We start from the raw sequence: 18,840 nt of genomic DNA, 5'->3' as shown, positions 1-18,840 counted from the left end.
TCACAGAACCAATCTAGACTTCCCAAAACCTTGAAAGAGATCTTTGAGAGATAACAATAAGAATATGGGAAAGTAATCTGATTAAACTTATGTCCAAATTTATAAATATTTTACTTTAAGAGATAAGAGATGCAGTTTCGAGAACATCGGTGACGTAGATATAATCTGTAAATCTGCGCCTCAGAATATGTTTTAACTTCGACGATTACAACTATTTAGCATATATAATAAGATCTTTAATATCTGTACCAGGGGTGAATCTATAATGTAGTCACAAAGTCATACGCCATATCTTTGATACAGTAGCGTCATTTCAGATTTGGCTTGGGGGGGGCAAAACCTCTTGATATAAGTAAAATTTAGCGATTTTTACTGACTTACTACTATTATATTGATAAAATCTATATAAAACTCAAACTCAGAGGGGGCAAATGCCCCTCCCTGCCCCCTAAATGACGCCCCTGCTTTGATAGCAAAACCATGTTCTTTCTTCATGCATCGGATCAGTTGGAAAGGATTGAGATCTTTAACCTTTCTGTACTAAACCCCTTAACTGGCTCCATATAAACAGTGTTAGGTATCCATAGAAGAACTCCTTTCTTTTATGTATTATTAAACATACACTGTTCAAAGTACTAAATATATTTAAAAATACTTGTGTCATTTCATTTCATCTCATCAGAGACGTTATCTTTATTGTAGCTGTTCAATTTTTATGATCTGGTGTGCCAGAAACCCCCAAAAATATTTCATGCTATACAAATTGTAACCGGGGGAAAACGAGCTTACGAATTTTCTAGAATGGCGTAGGGAAAATGTGACTGCTACGCAAAACAATAGTCCGATCCGAGTAGAGGAAAACAAATTCAAACCAATGTTTATCTTTGTGTCATCGAGAGTTCTACTGTCTACTGAGTACATGTTTATTGAATGTGCTGTGGTTTTCTTACATAAATCGTACTATAGACAGGTAAACTTTATAGTTTATTTAAAAATTTGATGCAACTTCTAATTCGATTACTAAAACGACACATTTCGAATACATTCTAATAACAATAAAATTTTAATAGTGTTGTATTTGATGGACAAAGATTCTTATTGGCGCGTCTTGGTAATCATAAAGAATACATTATTCGCAGTATGTATTGGTATTTCAGTTGTAGTGAATTTAATCTACATGCAATAATAAGTTTATAAGTCTTTAATTTGCACGAAGAATCCAGAAATACTTACACTAAACTTTTATTTGTTTGTTATTTTGTAATTATAGAGGTGTTACTCGAAAACATTACTCGCAAACCTATAAATGTTAGTTCGTCAAGGCTGTAGGCTACATACATGATTCACAACGCAGGTTTTCACCCCTTGTATATACACACAAAATAAATAACACGTTTAATTTACTTACCTATGCCATGCAACAACTAACAGTTCAAGACTTGACAATTACAATTAGGGTATCGTTCAGTATCAACGAGACGTTAGTAAAAAGGTTATATGTAGAACTTAGTACTGTAGTATATGGGCATGAGATAGATGTTGAAACATTCCAAACGTTCTGCTTGGGCACTCCTCGACTCAAGGGCATTATTTAAGGAGGGTAGGAGGCATTTGGCCCCCTGAGTTTGAGAAACACATGCTTTTTAATAAATTATATGCTAATATATTATCAGCAAACGTGATACTCTTAGGTCGGTCGACAATCTTGACTTCCTTCTGGCAAAAATATCAAACGGCTTTACTAGCTTAACTGTATGTGTCACTATATCCCAGGTACCACATGCCTCAAGAGCTTACATGCAGCAATACATACACTGATTTACAGAGGAATATTGGGAAACAATGCTGTGCTACCAATGGGACGAATATCTGAAGAGGACCAAGAAGCGCTCAAACTTTAAACACTTATGGGAGCATCACTCGTAACTTTAGCCAGCAAAAAACCATGAAGAGATGATGCACCTCCTTCGATGGTTACAAAAAACCATAAAATGAAGTGGAACTTTACCCAAATAAATAATTCCAATGTTAAAAACGGCCAAAGAACTTCAAATCAACGCGAGTCAAGTTATGATAGTATTAAAGACAAGGATGAGAGACCCTTAAAATATAGGTAATGTACGTTTTCCTGTATATTTTTATTTTCTTGTTTGTAGTTACATAGCAACATATCTATATATAACACTAGTAGTGAAAACAAAATTTTCCAAGACATTACTTATATTTTTATGTTCAGACCCACTATAGCTATAAATCTTTTAATTGTAATCTGAAGCAAAAGAGATAACAAAGCAAACTTTGTTTTGACATTATTTCTCTATATGTGAACTAAAATATTCTGAGATACATATATGTGAACTAAAATTAAAATGTGAAATTTAGAACATCTTGCTTTCTAGAGGCTTGTTTTAACACTATGAAAATACAATGTCTCTAGGACACTTATATACAGTAGTATATCTCCTAAAAAGTTATACATTTAGACCGTTGTTTTGACATAATACATAACACCTATTTACGTGAAATTTTCTATTGTTTTATAATAAATTTGCTTTTATTACATAGCAGTGCTTAATGGGTTGTCATAGTTTCCTTTTTGTATATAAATTTGAATATCCCAAAAATAGCAATTTTAACGATAGATTCATTTGCTTGGAGGTAGAATTTTAAAGCTAATCTACGTAACAAATTATATACTTATGATATATTATTATATTATATGTTATTCAAACAGCAGAGAGAGAACATCAGACAGTATAAATTAATCTTTAAATTTAATGCAGTTGTAGAAAGAAGAAAAAGAAGAAACTGAAGAACTAACTTTGTATACCTACTTATCACAAATTGTCTACTTTAAGTACGGGACACCTAATTTCACTTTGCTCTTCGCTTATTTGCTAATTTATAAAATGCCATTCGCTTTTAGGAACGAACAAAATCTTACTCTGAGCTCGTTCGTCGCTAAGCGGTTGCCGTACACGCTTTTGGTGTGGAATACCCGGGTCTGATTCCCAGCGGGAGCTCATATGGCTCGGATTCTACGTTAATCAGTAGGTCCCGTCTGATATAGCCTCGCTGCTGAAAGGAACGTTAAACTCAAAATTAACTCAACTCAAAATCTAACTGTATTCATAAATTCCAATAAAATAGGAACAATTAAACATTTGTACTTGTAAGTTAATAAAACTGTTCTTTCCCTTTTCCTTTATTGATTTTACATTAGCCGCCAATTTAGAAATCAATGGGTTTCAACTTACATTACGAACTGTAAACAACCAAACAAGACTTCTTAAGTGACAACATACTTTTAGTTTGATGACGAATCAGATTGTTTCCCGAAGTTAGCTTTAGTTTTTCAGTTGTCTGCACCTAAATCTGTGAAATTTTAAAGGAAATTTCAATAAACAATCACTATTGTCCATGCACACATTAAAACGAACTCACTGTGCATGGAGAAAGATGAAGTATAAGGAGGCCGTTATATCTCCACAAATTTCAAACAGAAGTACTTTTGATACAGAACGCTATGCATAATAGTGTGAGATTTGCCGTTACGTAAAATTACAGTAACACCGGAGGTTAACTACGATGCTATCTTAGGACAGAAAATGTAAGGTATTGTTTAGTACCAAATTTTGTCTGTCATAATCTAACCAATCAAAAAGCACCATTCAACCACAATATAATGTAACACGTGTTATCACTTACAGAACCAGATATACACATGTAATATCAATTTTACGTGAGCATTATGTAACAATATTGCTTCAAATATGTCAATAAAATATATAAAACAATATTTGTGTATTGAATAATGTATGGAAAATATAAATATTCCGTTCCGGATTTTCTTGTGTTTTTGAAAGCAAAAATAATAATTGGGGGGACTACGAAACTTTCTTCTACAATTCATTGTGTGAACTCAGAAGCAAGCGTAAAGTTTGTGGAATAATACAGTTCCATTTTTGAAATAAATAAAGAAACAATCGTTGCGTTTGTCACCTGTGACCGATGTGGCGGGGGGAGGGGTTTCTTAGAATCGGGCACACGTTCCCGAGGGACAGTCAACGTGTTAATACCACTAGACGAAAGTTTCTACAAAACGGATGAACTTCCCTAACAGTACAATCACATAGCAGGCATATGCCTATCATGTTCCCTCAGGTACACGGGTATGTGTCCAGTACGTACCTTATGTACTTCTGAGAGAAATCACATGGATGGCAAGTGATAGTCACAGTCTATGTCCGCGCCTAAGCACATGCCTAACATGTACCTGGGAAACGTGCCTAGTATGTTCTAGATATGTTCCCCATGCCGCAAGCTTGAATGAACCACAAATTACTCATCCAAAATATGTTAAATCGTCTATATACGTAATGTGTTTACATTAAGGTGAGTCTAAAACATTTTAAAAGGAACCACCAACCTTTGGATTACTAGCCGCATACTTTACCGACTTGGCCACGGAGGCGATGAAGATAATGTCGCTTGTAGATGGATAAATTATTGAGGTCTTTTGAATTTGGCTGATCAGAGTCCTCCTTTAACCGCATATATTCGACGATAACCGTTTGGGATCAAATAAAATCTACTCGCCAAGTAATTTTATAACCAAATGACGAGTGTCTATTTACTTTATTTCATGGTTCTTCCATATTCACTTTCAAATGATCGGCGACTGTTGCCATCTAATAAATTTGATGCGTCTAGTACACAATCGCTTAGAAAAAGAAGAAACAAATGCATCAAATGTGGGAGATGAATTTAGAACACCTAAATGTAACATGCCTATCACATCTTGTGCTGTTAAATTATCTGAAACAGTATGTTCCTAAAGGACGTACCTAGAACATGACAGATATATGTCCCAAGTGACGACATAAAAACAAATGACAGAGTGCGAAACTGAGTCAGGTATATAAATGCTATATTTGTAGTACATAGTTGCAAATATCAATTAAGTGTAACAAGTATCCAAAACTGTAGATAGCTGAAGTGCATACTTAATACATAAATATCATATGTGCCAAGTATCGGGTACCTAAAAAGTAGGTGGTACACCTAATGGCACATTCTGTGCTCTTAGGGTTATTAATTATTGCTTCCAGAAATATTCATTTTTAATAAACATAGTGAAATACTAAAAATAACCAATGGGCAAACACATATCTGTCACTGTAATATTTAATAATGCTACACTCTAACCAAGCGTAAGTTTTAAACAATTCAGTCTGAAAAATTCTTGTCTGAATTGTTTCTTAGGATATTTGTTCAGCACTGGTTGCTGAGGTCCATCTCATATGGATTTCATGTAGGCCTGTTATTTCTCGAAAGCCTCGAGAGGAACAACTATGACATGGATGAATAAAATTGCATTTTTCCGAGAGAGTTCGGAGAGTATTGGCTCTCATTGATATATGGAAATATTGAAAATATTTGAAGAATTATTTTAAGGGGCAATTTATATCTATGTTTTACATTTATTTTGAATTTAAATATTAAATCCATATATTAGTGGAAATCCCTATTATTAGGCCGAGCCTCCACTGGACCCGGATGCGATTGCAAACGAATGAGAATTTCCCAGCATGTGTAAATAAATTGTAGTACCTCGACTAGTTCTGACTTGCGAATTGCGAGAACCGACGAAAAGATGCGAATGGGAACGATACCAACCTGCTGGGATTATTCTTCCGAATGGAGAGTCGTCTGTAGAGGAAGAGGAATTGAGCGCTACGTGACGGAAGAAAGTTTGCGCGAAAGCAGACGACGTTCCAAGGTGCGGAGATAAAATAAAATCAAATAAAAATAAAGATGGAAATAGATGCTGATGCTTTAATAAATTGATTTGAATTGTATGCTTCCACACACACACACACACACACACACACACACACACATATATATATATATATATATATATATATATATATATATATATATATATATATATATATATATATATATATATATATATATATATATTCCAAGTACTAATGTCAAAACCAAACTATTCTTCGCAGAGAGACTTTCTCTAAAATTGTAGGTGAAAGTTGGTGAAGTCTGTAATAGAATGTTACAGGTGTCGTTCTAAAATACTCGAAAAACTTTTCTTCTCGTTCTCTAGCTGAGGCAATAAGTAAAATTCTCTCTCCTCATTTCTTGATAAAAATATGGGGTCATATGCTGAGTCGTTCTGATGAGTGATTAGTGCCATACTAAAGAGTGCGACTAACATATATTTTCTACAGTAGTAAGGCATTTAGTATGCCGTTAATCATACGTCAAAACGACTCTGCATAAGGCGGATGCTGTTTAATTCACGTTTGTCTTCTTCATGATTTCAAGACTTTAAGGTCAGTGGTGCTATTCAGCCGGTTCGGTAGAACCGGTTAAAATATTTCGATATCGCAGAACTGTGTGATACGAATTTTCAAGCAAAAATATTCACATTTAAGCTTTGAAAGAGACATTCCGCCTTTTGCAGAGTCGTTTTGACGTATGATTAGTGTCATACTAAAGGACTGACTACTGCAGGAAACATAATGTTAGTCGAGCTCTTTGGTAGGGCACTAATCATGCGACAAAACGACTCTGCATAAGGCCCATTGTAATTTGATTCGCATTAGCAAAACTTCGGATCCAGTAGAGGCACATGAATTCAAAGTCCGCTTTCACATTTGGAAGCAATGGAGGTGCGGCCTTTAGAGTGACTATGTTGTTGTCACACACGTAGAAAAAGAGGCCGTTTGAAAATTGAGGGTATTCATTATGTACTAATTTTTGCAAAATTTTACGGAACACAATGCAATGCAAATGCTGGAACACATTATTGTAAAATAAAAATTCATACGGTACAAATCTGTGTATGGTGTGTAGCTCTTATAATATTCTCAGAATTTCTATAATAGAGTTAGTAAATTATTCTGAGAAGAAGTATTAATAATGATGGTTTGTGTTTACTGGAGTCTGCAGACGAATTGACGGAGACCGTAAAACCTTGAAATTAGGGTAGTGTTGATTATATTTTGAAGTTAGAGTAAATATACTTTGAGAAGGTTGCAAATTAAAAGAAACTGTTAGTTTAACACATTATGGTAAAAGTAAAAGCCTAATAATGAATCAGTTTCATTAATTATACGTACTGAGTATTCTATCATTGAATGTTTGGCAAATGTGAAGTGATTTGTGTTAAAGTGATAACATGCTAGCTATTTTCATTATATGTGCATGAAATAAACGTAACAAGAAGAAAATGTATGCGCATAATTCCCGTAGTTTACTAAGAAAGTATATTTAGGAGTAGGGATGATATTCTCTTCTTAATATGTGGGTACAGTTGATACTTTTAATGGATTAGCGTGTATGTTCACGCAGAACTTCGACATGGGCGCAACGATATTGATGATCCACTTTTTATTTCAAAGAGCGTACTTTCCCGGTAGTTACATGTACATTTCATTAGGATGTAATGATAGTCTTTGAGGGTAGACCATGAAACACGTAAAGTGCAATGTGTACTTACGTGGGTCAATGTTCCGTTAAGGGGGTCCAGTGCCTTTGACACCACTTCTTTCTATTGATTTTCGTTTGATTACATAATATAACGTTATATTAGGTTAGGTTAGGTTAGGTTAAGTTAGGTCAGGTTGGTTAGGTTAGGCTCGGTTAGCTTAGCTTAGCTTAAGGGGGTCTAGTGTAGTTTTGGACCCCCTTAACGGAACATGGACCCTTACGTGTATGGTTCTACTGATTATGCTCAAATTTACTCATCCTTGTCAAGTTGGTTGGTTTACATTCACTAAGTTTAGGTTAGGTATCATTTCCTCTAAATATTCATAGGAGTCAGGTAACGGTGGCTCAGTGGTAGAACGTTTACCTCTGTGCTTGGAGTTCTTGATTCGATCCCCGGCCAAGATTTTAGTGGACCGTCTCGTCCTTGAGTTTTCCCGTTACCTCTCACATTCTTATTCCACCATCATTCACTTGCTTTATTCTTCCGTCTCCTTTAGCCTAGCAGACATAATTGTGGGACGTTAAACTGAAAGATAAAGATCTAAATATTTACCTTTTTTGGGGCCGCGGTGGATCAGTGGTAGAGCGTTCACCTCTGGTCTTTGGGGTCCCGGGTTCGATCCCAGCCCCCGCCAAGCGAACTTTGTGGTAGACAAACACCGTGTGCGTGGGTTTCCTCGGGGTTCTCCCACTTTCTTCATTCCACCATTTCATTCATTACCCATCGTCACCGTCTCCTTTAGCCTCACCGGCATAATCGTGGGACGTAAAACAAAGATTTCATTTTTTTTTTACCTTTTTTGGCTACTGCAATATGATTGGCTGCTGGGTTGGTTAGGACGACATTTCTATGCTCATTAACATACACTTTTATTTTCTACACGGAGGGCGCACCGTGGCTCAATGCTAGAGCGCTTACCTCCGATTCGTTGGGTCTCTGTTTCGATCCACGACCAAGTAAGTTTGTGGTGGACAACATCATGTCCGTGAGTTTTCTCGGGGTACTCCCGGTTTCCTTAAACATTCTTATTCCACCGATTCTTCCATCGTCATTCACTTGACTTAATCATCGTCTCCCTTAGTCTAAATGGGTAGGGTTCTAGAACACTGGTCTACATCTATTAAAATGTAATAAAGAAAGTAATCAACCTGGCTACTAACCAGAGGCGGATCCAGGACCGACTTCTGGGGGGGGGGGGGGGGTTGTCATACTGCTACTTTTAAGGACTCCAAACTTTGGGATGGGTTTTATTTATATATATAAAATAAGAAAGTTTCATCTTCTGGAGGGGAGCGATCCCCCCCCCCCTGAATCCACCCCTGCTACTAATTCACCTTCACCAATATATACAGACCTAGAACCTTCCCGCTTAAAGGACTTAATCGTGTGGCGTTAAACTTAAAGATTCCGTTTTATTTTTTCTACACAGATGTACATTTTCGTTTCACTTTGCTGAAGGATCATACAAATATCGAATTCCACCTGCAAATTTGCTATCTGGTGGAACCATCTGCGGATGTGAAACCAAGCGTAATAACCCGACTTTAATATGCGTATGGTCACACATTACTTGGACATAGCTTGGATTTTGATGATTCTTCTTTTGTTTGAAATCATACCCTTTCGTGGTGTTCTCATATAAATTTCAGTCTCCCGAGCTAGACCGTAGAACTCCTTAATTTTTTGGCATTATTCATATTAGAATTGTATATATAATCACACGTGACATAAGTGCACTAATTTTGATGATCTTTCTCTTTTCTTGAAAGAGTATGCTTTTCCGGTGCTTCCATGTAAATTTCATTGAGATCTAATGGTAGTGTTCGGAACAGGGTGGAAAAAAATCATGATTTTTTTCAAAAAAAATCATTTTTGTTGATTTTTTTTATTTAAATCGATTTTTTTAATTTAAATCAAATCTTTTTCTTCGTATAATACAAGTCGCGAACTGAAGAAAAAACATTAGGAATTAGTATTAAATGTTAATTATGCCATTTAAGTGAAAATATTGGGTTTTAATTTTGAATTAATTCCCAATCGTTAACCTATTTCAATCCCAAACAATGTTTCTTAAGCATTAAGGAAAAAGTACAGCAATGTATATCAACATAACAGTTTTCTTTTCACGAAAGTTGCTGATGTTTGGCAGGGGCATATTTTTAAACAATTGGAACTAGCTAGCGGCACGAAATACATATAAAGTACATAAATTTCTCCTAAAATTAACTAACTCACTCTATGACCTATGGAACCCGGAGGTTCAATACCGCGTTCACAAAAGCTCTCCTGACTTCTATCCCCTTAGTCAACTGAATCCAGTTTCTCTTTTGTATTTTTATTTCTGCGAGATCCATCTTAATATTGTCCTTCCTAATGGTCGTTTTCCGATTGGACTTCCAGTTAAAACTTTGAAAGCGTTCCTACTTTCTTCCATTCTCGCTACATGTCCTGCCCACCTGAGCCTCCAAGATTTGATGACCCTAACAATATTTCGTGAATGGTATAAATTATGCAGTTCCTCATCATGAAGTTTTAGCCATTCCTCATTTCCGTTCCTTTTGGTTCCGAATATTCGTTTCAGGATTTTATTCTCAAATACTTTCAGCCTGCGTTCTTCCCTCAGCGTAAGCAACCATGTTTCACAACTATACAGCACAACAGGCATAATTATCGTTTTATATATTTTAAAGCTTCAAATTCCTCGACAGAATTCGCGACGATAAGAGATTTTGAACTAAATAATAACACGAATTCCCTGTTTTTAGTCGATATTTAATTTCTTCGTGAATACCATTTTCTGAACCCTTATATTAGCCGATGGCAGAACTTTCTTTGTCTTTATGCGATGAGCTTTTGTAAGTCAAAAATTTTCTGCAAGAATTCCAAAATAAAAAAAATCAAGATGATCAGTTCCAGCAGAAGAAACACTGTTAAAAATATGCTTTATGTGACGTGAAAAATAGTTCAAATGCGAGTTGTCCATGCATTTAAGACATCTATACATAGCAGGCACGTTTTTATACTTTTCTGTTGGCTATTTTATTTCCTCTGACAATTTTTCCTGCACAGGCACGGCAAATTTTCTGCGATCACATCGCAGATCACGGCATGTTCTGCAATGGAGTCAAGTATCCACTTTATCAAAAGTATTATTCGATATTTTAACGCATCCAAAGTTTGTCGTATTACGTTCCCGAGGAACTTCTATGTATTTAGTACATAAATTTCGCCCAAAATTTTAAAATCTAATTCTTTTTGTTTCGGAGAGGGGATCGGGCCCCTCTAAATACGCCCCTATTATCTGGAAACAAACAAATAGGCGTGAACACAAAAGAGTTTTCATCTTAAATGTCTATGGTGATTTCGCCGTTGGAATAGAAATTTTAAAACCCTGTGTTACAAAGAGAAGAAACCAGGGTTCACCCGTTGCCCGTTCAAACGGGATTTTCCCTGATCGTTCTCTACATGATACTCGTTTTCATACTGTGCTTACATATATTTGAGTCTCATTGTATTATGATTATTATCTTCCATAATCGAAATAACAGAAGAGAAACGGGATTTTACTTACTTTCACTTTAAATTAATTTATTTCGGAATTTGATTTAAATCAATTTAAAAAATCAAGTGATTTAAATCTTGATTAAAATCGTGATTTAAATCAGACTGATTTAAATCAATCCACCCTGGTTCGGAACTAGATCATTAAATTCTTGAACGGCTGATAGTATTAATATCATAAATAATTGACTTCATTGTGTGCATGTTCACACATAGCGTCAACATAGATTACTAATTTTGGTTATTTTTTTTATAGTTTCATAGGATGACATTTAGTATCTCCCCCAAATCTATCGATGGCTCCCGAGCCGGTACTTGACTTATATAGTGAGCTGTTATAAATGACCTCGTTCACGCGTATACCCACCGCCGTTGACGCGCCTGCTCCGTTAAACGCACCGCCTTGCTATCGCTCGAGTGCTCTCTGCTGTGTTTCTGCCTTGACTCAGTTAGAAGCATTTGTGCTTTTTAGTGGCCACCTAGCATAAGTTGGTTCTTTTATGTATTTTAGTTGTTATGCCAAACATCCACTGTATTTATACTCATGACTACATGGCAGTACAAATAATTTGACTTTTACTTTGATTCGGATAGTCGGCTAAGAGCTGTAGCTGACATTAAAGCAACCATTTTCTCATTAGTTCTGTTTCTCATATGAGCTTTGTTGAGGATATTGCGCACATCTTTCTTCGACAAAATTGCACGTTAGAAATTTTCATGATATATTTTGAAATATTTGTATATTTAATTCGTTACCGGGTTTAAGGCTTTAGTTACGTACTGTCCGTAGTCGTTATGGTTCATTATTATTTCCATTGTTGTGTAGACATGAAAAAAGGGACTGGATTACAACTGTTTTGCCACAGATAGCGTGTTGTATCTTCACATATAATGCGTGATGTGCAGTTGTACGTAAAACAGCTACTAACGTATGCTATCGGTCACTACAAGCTAATATTGCATCTAATCTGCATCAACCGTGGCGAAGCAGGATGGCTCGCGAGAGTATCATTGGGGATATGTCTGTTGAATGCATGTTGGTATTCATAAAAGAAGGTTTCTTTGTTTCAACATTTGCTAATACGATTATTTTTTTTCTCTATTGAAAATGCCATTTTTTCTGTCTGCTCAAGGGTACTCCTAGAATGGGCTCTGTATGGTTAACCTAGCTTGCTATCAAGTCCTCTGCGAGTTTTTCTTTATATGAGTAAATTTTCAGCTACTACTGTGAACTAGTCTGGCGAGAGATGCGATAGTAACTGAAAATTTTATGAGGTTTACGGTTACTCCACCTATGTCCTCTAGCTGAATTTTTATGAGAAATTCAGCTAGAGGACTTGGTTAAAGTTGAGTAACCGTAGCCCCTATTGTTTTGTAATGAATAAAGTTAATTTAAGGATATTGATTTGATTGAGCACGGGCTCGATCTCGGGAAGTGACCTAATCTGATTAAACTCGACATCACAACTCAACACAATCTTTTTCCTCCAGAGCGAGACTATAAATTCACTCTCATGGAGCTAATGCTAAAATGCCTGACACCACTAAAAGTCTGTTTGGCCTTTATATAATCTCCATCTATGTCCAAGCCACTGCCTCCGTCTGAAAAGCCTCATCCCAAACCCGAGTTTCTCTCAACAAAACAAAGGCTTAAAAGAAGGGTTAAATTTGATTCCAAGATCGCAGAAAGTTTGGAAAGCCCTGTAAAAAGTCTCAAGATGATGACTGGAAGACTTTTTGAATTAAGAAGGTTGCAGCTGTTTGAAGTCTAATTGATAGATACCGAAAAAATATGAAGTAGTTGTCAAACCTGAATAGCTGTAAAAAGTTAAAGAATACTGGGAAGTCATTTGTAGAGGAGTTAACTCTCGTCCTCTATTGGATTGGATGGTGTTTGAGCCTAGTGTCTCTTTCAGTAGCAAGGTTATATGAGACGTGAACCTACAGCTTAACACGGAATCAAACTCGCGTCTCCCTCGCCAAAGGACTTTGACCTCTAGTTTGACCATGTTGCAATCACTTCTCGAGGTCGAGTCCGAGCTCAATCGAAACCACGCCCTTAAATTGATTTTATTAATTAGAAGTATAGGGGCGACGGTTACTCTGCTTTAACCGAGGATTTGATACCAGGGTTAGTAATATATAAATATCGGTACTGGAAATCTAATTATATTTCTGGAACAGATGTAATAAGCCAAATTAACAACTACTTAAAAGTTTAGGATAATGTAATTATTTATAATTCAGAAACTGAGATGTAGAGCTTCTGACAAATCCGTAATGGTTTAAATGAAGTCATAAAGTCGAGATTATACTCGGATCAAAATAGGGAACGAATTGATATTTGGAGGAGCATATGTTGTTCTCTTGATACGTTGTGAATATTCCGTTGACGCTTCCGCTGTGATTTCTCCACTTCGGTTGACAAACACATCCGAACTGTGTTACGAGGGTAACATTGCAATATTCTTGTCCTTTCTACAGAAACAGAAACTACGTACCACCATGACGTGGCGTCCCTTCTCAACATAAATGTTCACAGGGGGCCACGGTGGCTCAGTGCTAGAGCGCTCACCTCTTATTAGAGTCTGTTTTTTTTCTCTTTTTTTTTTTTTTTTTTTTTATAATAAGAAATAGTATGGAGTCAATTCCTTGAGAAGTGGGTTGGGATGCATGGGGTCTTGGTTTGATCCCAGCTCCTGTTCAGTGAGCTTTCTGGTGGTGGTGGTGCGTGAGTTTTCTCGAGATTCTTCCATTCCTCCCATTCGTCATTTCACCATTATCATCCATCTTATCATCACCTCGGTTCGTAAACTTGGTGGGGCGTTAAACTAAACTAAAAAGAAAAAATCCACGTCGTTTTGAGCTAACAATTCGCTTATCATTTTGATCCAAGTATAGTTTCTTGTCTCTCCTTATTCAGAAAGTCATGTTATTAAAATCTTCCATATTTTCTTCTTATTTTTAGTATTACTTAAAATTTAATGTTTAAGTGTAATTATAAGTGTGTTTCTCACTGTGAGTAACTCGTTTCCTTTGTTTCTTAATGTATTTTCCTTTTCCTTCTATTTAACATAGATAGTGCCACAAATGTACAGATGGAATAAGCAGTAGTGTGAGGACTCGCAAAGAATTCGTCATACAGGATGCTAAAATGTGATATGGCAGATTGCTTAGGGTAAGATTATGTTCTTACTATGCATGCGAGATAACGAAGCTGGTGTTGCGTATTGACGTGTGTTTTTGAAGAATACGTGGGATTTGCTGTATGATGGATTCCAACTAACGAGATATGTTAATATATAAGTTTAGTAAAGTAGAAAATTTTATTTCTGGGCGTGACCTTAATTATTTTCAGATTAGAAAGTTTAATATATGTACACAGGGTCCATTCTGACACCTAGGTAAGGCAAAAAATAGAGACCAACCTAGGTGCTTAAATGCTTCCATTCGGACTTACATGCTGCTGAAAACATGAAAAAATGAACTTTAAAGAACATATTGTTCTTATAGAGGTTCTGGTCACTGAGGACAGAGGGCTAACCGTTGAGGGTACCTGTAATTTTAATGGATTCTGTTATTGTATTGTGGAAAGAATTTTGAAAGATCGTTTGAAGTTAAGGTCGGTTCATGGTTAGGTCCCTTGACAGCTGTATGAAGAGAAGATGGCCTCCCGAATAAAAAGGCTTTTTAGAGGATAAGAAGATTAAAATTGTCCTTCATCCATTTTGCTTTCTAGAAATATCTCTCAGTAACCTGTGTCCGTTTCCACGCATTTTCAGTTCAGAAGTGCTCTCGGAAGTCTAAAACATACTCTACAGAAAGACTTTTCAGACGCTTTTCATAAGAGATACAAAGATTTCAGTGCTTATATAGGTGTGTATATATATATATATATATGTTTATATAGGTATATATATATACATCGGGACAGCTTTAAAGGGCTCTTTCCCCAACCACTGCTTCTTTTCACCCCCACAACCCTCGGCCAGTCCTCGCGAGCATGTAAGCTGTCACTTCTCTCAGTGTTACCGTACTTCTGTTCCGCTTGGATAGTTAAAGCCCGGCACAAATAAGAAAAAAAACTTTCCTTCCTATTTTCAGTTAACAACAACAACAATAATAATAAAAATGCCAATTATTAGCTGACAAACTATGAAAAGCATAAAAATAAGGAAAGAAACCGAGTTGGAAGTTCCACGTAGTTCTAAAATAATTAATTACATAAGCAAATAAGTTTTTTTTTTTTTTAATATAATACTCTGTACGCAATTATGACTAGAGCAATCAACATGAGTTTATTACATTTGACAATTTCAAGCACAGATAACACAAGAGTGGTTCAGGCCCGTATGCAGGGGGTCTAGGGGATCGCCCCCCTAAATTTTTACTGGCCCCTCCTAAAATTTTCACGGTAGGCTTACAAGTGAACTATAATATGGTGATGAACTATAATGTGGTTGGATCGGTCCCCCCAAACTTCGACCGGGCCAACATAAATGTTTAGGCTGGCTACGGGCCTGGAGTGACTCCTTTTACCTTTACTGCAGTTTTTAACGGATTTTACTATTCCTGAATTTAATTTTCTTCCAATTTAGTTACGATTCTAAATCGACACTAAAAATTGAATAACACAATTAAAAACAGAACCCATTCCTTGTGCGTCGAAAGAACCTGCTACTTTTAGAAAACGATTGGCTGGAAGATCTGGAAATTAATAAACAGAAAAATAGAAACTAATACTCTATTTGAAAATAAAGAGACAGTAATTACCTTTTACTCCGATCCTGAGTCAGAATTTGTTTGTTCACTTTCTGACGTGGAGTCTTCAATTTCCACTATGAAAGGGGCAGTGTACGCGTCATCAAAAATATGCTGCAGGTCCCGATAACTGTCTTCGATTTTTTCTACATGTCTTATGTAGTTAATCCATTTTTCACTATCAACACTATCACACGCAGATCGCAGTATTTCCAGTAGTTCGTTGACCGGTCGTCCTTTGAGGTTTTGTGCCGCGACTTTTCGCTTAATTTCTGACCACACCATCTCTATAGGATTCAAGATGCAATGATGCGGAGGGAGTCTCAACACTATATGCCCGTGGGATGCAGCCATTTCGTCAATAACGAAGCGCTTTTCGTGCCTCCCCTTTTGTTTAATTATTTGAAGAAGAACTGGTTTGATTGGCACGGGACTAGGGACTTCAATATTATGAGATATCATATAATTGATAATGGATGCTTTGTTCCAGGAAGAGTTTGGCTTGGGATCAATAATTCGTGAGTGGTACGAAGCATTGTCAATGACTATCACACTCGGTTCCTCCAAACGCAACAAAACAGAATTTAAAAACCAATTTTCAAAAATATCTGAAGTCATTGTTCCATGAAAGTCTGCAGGGGCTTCGACCATTTTTTTATGGGTCACGAAAAGCGCGTCTTGAAGAAAACCAGATCGTCCCCCATAATGCAAAATTACAATTCGTTCTCCTTTTCCCCCGGAAGTCGCAGTTGTACAATTTTCAGTGTCGTCAGACCAGCTCTTCATTTTACACGTGTTAGTGTCATACCAAGTCTCGTCTAAGTACAAATCACAATAGCCTTCCCGTCTCAGTTGTTGGATCATCTCTAGATATCGAAACCGCCACGCGATAACTTCCTGAGATTCAGCCCTGGCAAGTTTCCTTCCAATAGTCTTGTACTTGAAACCCATGCTATGCAGAAGTCTGCTTAGTGTTCTGCTGCTATATGGGAACTCGTAGTCCGTTCCGGCTGTCTTTTGCTTCATAGCATGGGTCAGTTTTTCTCTTGTGGGGGCTTCTCCATTCTTATAAAACTCATATAGTGTACGACGCAACAAGTCCCTGCAAAAGTCGTCGATTTTATCGAAGGAAAATTTAGTTCTAGCTACACGTTTTTTTGTGGGAGTTTCATACTGCTCTAAGTCCAAATGAGAAACTCTCTTCACTGTATTCACACTGACACCTGTTGCCTCACTAACTAATTTGTGGATGTTCTTATGATATAACATACCGTTGTTACTTTGCACGATATCACGAACAAAACGTCTAACATTCTGCACAATTTGAATAGTTTGCTTCCGTAACTTTCCTCCCTTCCCGACAACAGATCTCTTTTTCTTCGGCGTTCTCTCCTCAGAAGTACTTGCAGTAGGCACCTCGTCAGGCATCACTTCCTGTCCCGAAGATTCACCGATCAGCCATGGCCTGAATATGTTCGCCATTATATAACGAAATAAATAAGAATAAACACGAAATAAAAAAATTAATATGGAATAAAATAAAGAACACAAGGATGGAAAAAGACACGAAACAAATCACTCGCAAAAGTATACAGACACTGTCACTCAATATATTTTCTCACGCAAACTGACCAAGTATTTAAAAAAAAAAAGAAAGAAAGAAAGAAAACAGAAGGAAAGGAATTGAGGCAACATTGGTTTTTAGCCAGGAGGGATCATATATCTTTACCACGTGTCGCGAAGACTAATAGGGGAAGGTTGAGAGGGGTGAACAGAGTTTTTAGAATTCCTGGAAAAAGAGCCCTCTCTTTCTGTCCCAATGTATATATATATATATATATATATATATATATATAGTGGACGGGAGTTTTGTTGAAAGCTGACTGAAATATATAACTTAAAAGTTGAACATGGCCAGAGTTCTATTTAGATGGACCGTACTTGTGGTACGCAGCTCGTGTATTAAAGAAAATACAGTACTCTGAAATCGGATGGTAATGTGTATGAACTTCAATACCCTTTCGAATTGTAGGCGTATTTTTCATATAAGGTTAGCCGTTTTCAAGCTATAACACCTTGAAATCGGATGAAGACTTTAGAAACACCCTGTACTGTAAAACCAGTAGATAGTTCAGACCAGAATTAGCACAGCGTCTTATAACAGGATATATATCCGATTGTAAGAATAAAATATATCGGAAGCAGCATCCAAGATGAGTAACGGAAAACAGTAACAGGTTTAAAGAAAAGCTTTAATTGAAAAAAAAAAAAGAAAAAAAAAGATATACGTATGAGATTATACAGTGTATATATAGACACAGATATTAGGACATATAGCACTAAATTTGTTGTATTGTCTAGGAAACATCAATGTTTTTGATAAAAATAATTATTGAAATATGTTAATTTTACTGGACCGATAACGAAAATTTTACTATATTTTCTTTTCTTTACAGGTAGATAAAGTATAATGGGCTGCTATTGAAAAAAAAAAAGTCAATAAGCTTCTCTGCATCACTTTACAGTGACTAGAATGGCCGTAGGGTCTGGCGCCAGGCACCTTTTGAGTAACAAATGCTTCAGTCAACGTGTGACAAAGGTTAATCTAACCAAGAATACTACAGGGGTGTGGAAGCTGCAAAAGGACCGCTTTGGAAATGGAGGTACCACTTGTGGTTACCGGATGTTTCAAACAGCACCGAAACGGTTTGCATATCCCAGACTTTCACCACAAGAGGTATGGAGCAAAACTTCTACTATCTTTTGATTTCTTCCCGTCATTTTTCTTGTATAGCCCTTATTTCAAGTCTCTTCTCCTCCCTCCACATTTTACATTACATTATCTTCCTGTCATTAGTTTTTTTTTCTTTCTTTCTGTTAGAATCTTTTCTTGTATAAAGAATTTTTGTAATTCACTTTAGACGTTTTCAGTGTTTACATCGGTGGCACCTAAAAGCTGCTAAACTGGAAGCATATGTTAAATATCTCTCTATATAAAC

At 36.4% G+C, this 18,840-nt stretch overlaps 2 protein-coding genes across 6 annotated transcripts in view; one reads left to right on the top strand and one right to left on the bottom strand.

Annotated features, from left to right (window-relative positions):
- Positions 1-6,948: 6,948 nt before the first annotated feature.
- Positions 6,949-18,840, top strand: part of LOC145690024 (pyruvate dehydrogenase [acetyl-transferring]-phosphatase 1, mitochondrial-like) — a 30,361-nt gene continuing 18,469 nt past the window's right edge. Inside the window, exons 1-3 of one of the 5 annotated variants that reach the window (XM_081764520.1) lie at positions 6,949-7,014; positions 14,159-14,258; positions 18,367-18,578. In XM_081764520.1, the coding sequence (XP_081620646.1) occupies positions 18,375-18,578 (204 nt within the window). In that variant the 5' untranslated portion in view covers positions 6,949-7,014; positions 14,159-14,258; positions 18,367-18,374. Of the gene's footprint in view, positions 7,101-14,158; positions 14,259-18,297; positions 18,579-18,840 lie in introns of all 5 variants that reach the window. The other 4 variants (XM_081764517.1, XM_081764519.1, XM_081764516.1 and 1 more) reach the window with 4 other exon arrangements.
- Positions 15,857-17,323, bottom strand: LOC145689156 (uncharacterized). Its single transcript, XM_081763287.1, has one exon. The coding sequence runs from the start codon at positions 17,321-17,323 to the stop codon at positions 15,857-15,859; it is 1,467 nt and encodes a 488-aa protein (XP_081619413.1).

The sequence above is a fragment of the Thermobia domestica genome, chromosome 7 (genome assembly GCF_964235325.1).
Source record: "Thermobia domestica chromosome 7, izTheDome1.hap1.1, whole genome shotgun sequence".
Classification (NCBI taxonomy): Eukaryota; Metazoa; Arthropoda; class Insecta; order Zygentoma; family Lepismatidae; genus Thermobia; species Thermobia domestica.
This window is presented reverse-complemented; position numbering and strand designations above follow the sequence as displayed.